Source organism: Mugil cephalus, chromosome 9, assembly GCF_022458985.1.
Source record: "Mugil cephalus isolate CIBA_MC_2020 chromosome 9, CIBA_Mcephalus_1.1, whole genome shotgun sequence".
Taxonomy (NCBI): Eukaryota; Metazoa; Chordata; class Actinopteri; order Mugiliformes; family Mugilidae; genus Mugil; species Mugil cephalus.
This window is the reverse complement of record NC_061778.1, coordinates 11,506,787-11,513,292: the sequence shown is the minus strand read 5'-3', so window position 1 is coordinate 11,513,292 and position 6,506 is coordinate 11,506,787. Positions and strand designations below refer to the sequence as shown.

Genomic DNA, 6,506 nt, shown 5'->3' with positions numbered 1-6,506 from the left:
AACACTGTGCTGTTTATTTGTCTGGGGGGTTTTGTTGTTTCATATGCATTTCCCTCCTCCTCCTCGGTGCGGCCTTTTGATGCACAGAACATGAAAGCTTCTTCATAAAATATGTGCAGGCTACTTTAGCGCGACGGAGAAGGAGAGTGTTTTCACAACATAGTGGGCCTACTGTAAGTCAATATGTCTTTTCAAACCAGTACAAATGTGACAGATTTCATAGTGATTATACTGGTCTCTTTGATCCTCTGAGGGACAGAGAGGCATACTTTTCACTCTCCAGTCAACGGATGTTTTTAAGAGAAACATCTGTTGCTGTACAAATGAGATTACTGTGTCTCTAGCCAGGGGCCATGCATGTTATGAATGGCACTGTTACTGCAGAGGGGGGTCTGGAAGAGAGCTGAGAAGGATCTTTGTAATACGCTGTAGCTGGAAGTTAAGGGGTTTAAATCAAATCAAATTGCCTTCGATTCTGGGTATTCATCAACGCTCACTTTCAACTCGTTCAGCGGTACCACGACTGCTCGTACCTTTGAACCACTATCTCATGTTGATACTTCCAATATTTCACCTTGTTGCCAGGCAACAACTCACCTCATCCTCTGTAAACTTGTCAGCCCGTGACACTAGGTGATATTTCATCCTGCAGGGGAGCAACAAGAAAGAAGAATTGCTGTTTCCGTCTCTTTGACTTTGAATCAAGGGTGATCTGTATTTCACTGACCAAAGTCTGCATAATCGGAAACTTTGTTTGGGATTTATGGCTTTTGCGCTGCATTGCTCTAATTCAAAGTTATCTGTGCGATGAATTCCTGTGAGAGGCACCGCGAGTCACCAAGCCACTTCTCGGCAAACTGTGAAGAAAATCACTCCTCCCCTCCTGAGGATTCCTGTTTCCATCTGGGTCAGAGACCTTGAAGGCTTTTAGATTCGTCTCCTCGAGGTCAGTTCCTGATAAAAAACAAAACAAAACAAAACAAAAAAAGTGAAGCTGCAAGTAAGAACTGTTCATATCTACAGATACACAAGCACATTGCACTGACTCAGTTTTAGGCAATAGATTATGTGCCACAATTTTTTTTTATTATGATGCTTGCTAAAAAGAAAAAAAAAGAGTATTTTGTGACATGTTTACTTTATGCATCGATTCCTTTCATCCAGAACAAAAAAAAAATCCATTGGGAGACAATAAAAGCAATCTAGACCTTGAACATCAAACTTAAAGGCTGAGTCTGAATAAATTATCAAGAAGTAGTTTAAATATTAATTTGGTGGTAGTTTTACCACGGAGGAAAACCAATTACTAAAAACACTACCAGTTTATGATTATTATGCATTTTGGTGTGTCTTGCAAATGTGAAAATTTTAAAAAACTATCTAACTAGAAAGGGATTAAATTAAATCTGAAAAAAACGAATTCTTGCATTATCACCATTTAGAGCAGCAAAGGTGGCCCAGCCAGGTTGTGGTCTCTGTCTCTGAGTCAGGACAGCAGAGGACACAGGTTACCAGAGGAGGCAGTGCAGCTCCACTCAGCAGGACGGACTCCAATCAGCACACACGCACTGTACAAAGGAACACAGTTTCTGCCTCCTAATGTCTTTGACTCCTGCATCTGGTTCTGCTCAAACACATTGTCGACACTTGGCTCCTGCAGCGCGACACCAAGAGAAGATCTTCTCTACAGTGGATTATAAATTGCAACCACGTGGCTGATTACATTTCTGTTACATCTGAATTAATTCGCAACATTGGATAAAAATTAAAATGCTAAATGATGTTCTGTATCGACTGCTCAGGCCTGAAGCTGCGTTAGAATAACAAGCAGCGCGGTGTAATATGAAGAACATCCTGTACAGTCAACATTGTGTTCATCTTCACTCAAATGAGCTCTTCAAATACATTAAGAGGCGTGTCCTGCCTTTATGAGCACGGGTCAAGTTTCTAACACTTGTTCTGTTCACATTGTAAAGCCTGCCCCATTCACACACCCTCACTGGAGATGTTTGATGTGCTACTTGAGAATACTTTAAATGAGAACGTGTCAAACCAGCTCCAGGGAGATAAGGGAAGGGTAATTAATCTACCTATGTATACTTGAAAGCATAAGAGCCAATATGATTTTACTCACAGTAACTAGATACGCTTATGTGTGTTGGATTAAGACAGGAAAGGAGGGGTCTGAGTCTGTTCTGGACATCTGAAACTGTTATTGCTGAAAGTACGTCACTGGTTTCAGCAGCTGTTGAGGCAATCGGCTTGTTACGGGGAGCAACAGTATTCGATGTCACCGTCTCTGCAGGAAATTTCTCATTTCACAGCGTAATGTGTTAATTCTGTGTCAGGGCACTAATATAGAGGTGTAAATTTAAACGATGCACATCGCGGCTTCTTGACTCCTTATCAAGTGACTCCTTCAGCACATGTGTTCACCCCTTTCCCTCCCGCCTAAGAATAGAAAAATCATCAAGCAAAAACAAAGTACAGAAGGGAAAACACTGGAGGATGCTGTTCGACGTCGTTGCTGGGTTATGAACAGCGCTGCGCATACATGGTCTGAAGCCGGAGAACGGTTGCTTTAAACTCATTCAGGAAGCTGGGACTCTTTAGGGTGCTGCTTTAGGGATGTTCGGCCTGTGCACGGTGACAAAGGCAGGGCATATGTGGCATTAAATTAAAAGTAAAGTAAAAGTAAAAGCATTAGACACGGGGAGGGTGTGATCAACTTGCCACGACAACAATATTTGTGGACAGATTGCTGTGTGTCTACATTCCTTACCCATCATGCACCATTTTTGTGTTTCATAATCTAACGTCTTACCCTTCAAGACCTGCATTTCCTCTCCATACCATCTAAAAGTCACTTTACACATAAGCACAATTTGCAGGAGAGATTGAATGATGTGTCTTGAAGCTAAGCTGCAGATGTTGCGTGTATAAAATATATTAAAATAACAACAGGTAGGCACGTGGAACCTCAAAGTCATCAAAAAGACAGCAGTTATTTTTAGTTTTTACTTTAATTAGTCACATGATTTAAATGTGATATTAGATCTCATCTGTGAAATTTGAAAGCAGCAGGTGGGCAGTGGGTCTGTTGTTCTCATTGTTATGTGTGTTTACATTTGTCTTATCTCTCAGCTCTGTGCTCTGTTCAAACAGGTGCTGGAGGTGAAACGGTTTTCACGAGCGAAACCAGCGTGCCAGGCCTTTCACCACATCCGTTCTGCCTCTGGCGCTCTTCACCGCCCTGCAGGCCGTGCAGTAGTGTTCCCCCCAGAAGGCCGGCTGGTGCAGGCTGTAGCTCCCCCTCCAGTCCAGGTGCCGCCTCATCCTTGCAGGACTGCGCCCCAGCGTCAGCAGGTATCGGGCCAGCTCTTTCACTGTGCTGAAGTCGTCCACGTGGATGAAAGCCTCCGGGGGCAAGAAGCGCTCGTAGTTCTGCCTGGACGGACCCAGCACCACCGGGACCGCTCCAGCCTTCACTGCGTTCCACAGCTTCTCCGTGATGTAGTCGGTGTGCTGAGAGTTTTCCAGCGCCAGGTAGAACATGTACCTTCCAATCAGGCGAACCACGCTGGTGCCCGATGGCACCGGCCGACCTGCGCGCCCGTACACATCAATCTGGATGTACTGGCGAAGCTGGTAGTAGAGGGCCACTCGGGCATGGGACTCCGACCAGTTGCTGATGACCCAGGTCACGAGGCGGTGCCTGTGGCGGTTTGGGTGGGAGAGTCCGCGAAGGGGACGCGCAAAACGGTTTTGGAGACCGCTGGTTGTGTGCGCGCGGGGGACCAGGTAACCGTAGGGCAGGAAAATGTCCGAGTCCGCCCTGTAGCTCATTGTGAGGTTGAAGATGTGCTCGAATCGCCAAAGCCCGGTTGTGTGCGTGGGGGACTCGTAGTTCATCCATATCCACTTTTGAGCAGGGGGGCGCGGTTCCAGTGGCAGAAACGCGTCGCCGGTGGCGATCTCTCGGTGGTGGAAGATTACAGCGTCGGCCTCGAGGTACGTTAGTGCGTCGTCGGTGAGCGTACAGCCGCCGATCTCGTATTGCTCCCAGCAGTCCGGAAGTTCGCGATACCGACCGAACGGATGCGTCCATATCAGGAGAGTCACTGGGACGTCCTCATGGGAGAAAGACAGAAACGGATCGAGCCTAAACGGTTCCGGTAGGTAGAGCAGACAGACTCCCAGGATAAACAAAAAACTGACGGTAGCCACGCACAGTGAACAGCAGGTCCATTTGAGGAAGCGCAGACAACATTTCTCCCACCGGGACGAACATGAGCGCCTGCCCGCTCTGTGAGCTGAGTTTGTGGAGCGGCCCGATGCTTTCCACTGAGCTCCAACTCCCATCGACGCTTTCCACCATGCAACGTCTGGGTTCAATCAAAACTTTTACGACGTCGCTTTGTTTTCATGTACAAACCGCTACCCTTTGGTCTTTTCGCGGGACGTGGGTTACAGAAAATAGCCAGGGTCCCACCACACCCAGATGCCCTACTTTAAAAGCCGTTCAGGTGCATAAACAACTGTAGAGGCCAGGTGATCGAGTTATACGTTAATGAACTCTGCAACAATCCACGCCTCGAACAAACTTCTTCCTGCTTTGTGGCATATTTTCTTCCTGGCATGCAATAATTATGCCGCTTGTCTTCAAATAACGTGAAACAAGTTTGCCCTGGTGCTGCGTCCTCAACCATTTCGACGTGGCACGGTCGGTCTGGGTTCCAGTTACCGCTGAATGGGACTTTTGTGAGGCCTGTTTACTGACAGGGGGCCTCCAAGACACTTCTGAGTTGGGTAAACACCTTGACCCAGGGCGCGGTGTCCTGCTGATGAAATAAGCACTTTTTTTTTCTTTACAGAACAAGACTTTTTTTTTTTTTTAATTCAGAGTCAAGTTTATTGGCAGCTGAAAAGTAGATGAAAAACCTGATCAGGTGGAAGAGTTGATAATATTGGAGTCTCATTTTAGGGTTCTAACCATTTAACAGGAATCTATTAGTGTGATTATTAAACAATTAATATTAATTAATACCAATATAAAAACTTGGTAATAACCAGTGGCCCCTCAGTTCTGTCCCCCACATCAAACGCTACACTTCATCCACCAGTAGGTGTCTCCCTACACACGCACAACGTGTCCTGTGCAGTCTGCTCGGGTGTAGTGACATTAGGATTTTTTTTTTCAAACATGCATGTTTAATTTGCCAAATGAATAAACATTTCAGCTACAAATTAGGCATGCAGCAGCAAGACTTTGAAAAGGTTTGTCTTGAATGTTTTATTTATCACACATGACCCAGCGTTGCGGCGGCACCCTCTAACCAGAATTGTTAATAAATGACTCACAGTTTTAATTTGGTGATCTAACCTAAACAAACACACACACACACACACACACACACAAAATCAAACACGGTCCTTCAGATAATGACACGTGGCTCTCAAAGCGGTCACCTATCCGGGCTGTGTGTCGTTACATGAATGCGTCCCGATCAGAACTCATGAAAAAATGATGAGGGCTGGAAATCATTCAGTTGTGCGTTGTGTCTGAGCTCTGGTGGGCAGGAAAAACACGGCGTGACTGGGACAACATTATTCCTCCCCACAGACACAGAGTATGTCATGAAGTCTGACTGTGAGCGGAAAAAAAATGGCAGACGAGGAGGAGTGGGAGGAGATGAAGCAAGAGGCATGTGTGTCTCCGCTGGGTCCTCCTCCTTCCTGTTACATCCATTCACTTTTCTTCACCGCGGAGAAAAAAAAAAGCGAGAGAGAGAGAGATGTCTCTGTGTATGTGTGCGTGCGACTAGTTATCCCCATAAGAGGTTTTGTATTCTTTCTGCATTATTTATCCTCCCTTTCATCTGAACAGTTCTATTTTCAGCCGATCATTTAATGTCCTGCCTGGGGTTATCTTGTGTTGGGAAGAAACATGGCAATCTCATAAGTTATGTAGACGTGACGGGGCTCAACATCATGAACACGTGTATGTTTCTCAGCGGAAAATAGCAAGAGGCTCCTGAGGTCAGGGGATGACACGTACGAATGGGTTTGTCGCTTTTGTCAGGTCAGTTTTATCTAACTTGATCCCCGCAAATGTTGCTGGGAAGCTGAGCTGATTGGTGATGGGGCGACATTTTGCGCGGCTCAACTTACAAGCCAGGATGATACACCAAGCTTGGCATTTATGTTTCTGTCTTCCCCCCACACCCCCACCTCTCTCTCGTGCCCTCGCTCTTAGTCACTTGTTTTTTGTTGTTTTTTTTTCTTCAGACCTTGATTCTCCATAAAGGGATCAATATTGCAGCTTTCTCGGCTCAAACGTCACTGCAGCAACAATCTGCGCCTGTACATGGAAGCATTACAGATAAAAAAAGACGACCAAAGGCGCCTGGCCTTTTCTATTGACACCGGAAGCTACATGAAAACTGCACATTTCGCAGAGTTTTCCTCTAGTTTTGTACATTTTCCAGACGTGTGTTTACTGCTGC

General features: G+C 45.8%; 1 protein-coding gene across 1 annotated transcript; it reads right to left on the bottom strand.

The window, feature by feature from the left end:
* Positions 1–3,004: 3,004 nt before the first annotated feature.
* LOC125013045 (alpha-(1,3)-fucosyltransferase 4-like) lies at positions 3,005–5,509 on the bottom strand. Its single transcript, XM_047593317.1, has one exon. The coding sequence runs from the start codon at positions 4,360–4,362 to the stop codon at positions 3,187–3,189; it is 1,176 nt and encodes a 391-aa protein (XP_047449273.1). The 5' UTR covers positions 4,363–5,509; the 3' UTR covers positions 3,005–3,186.
* Positions 5,510–6,506: the final 997 nt, after the last annotated feature.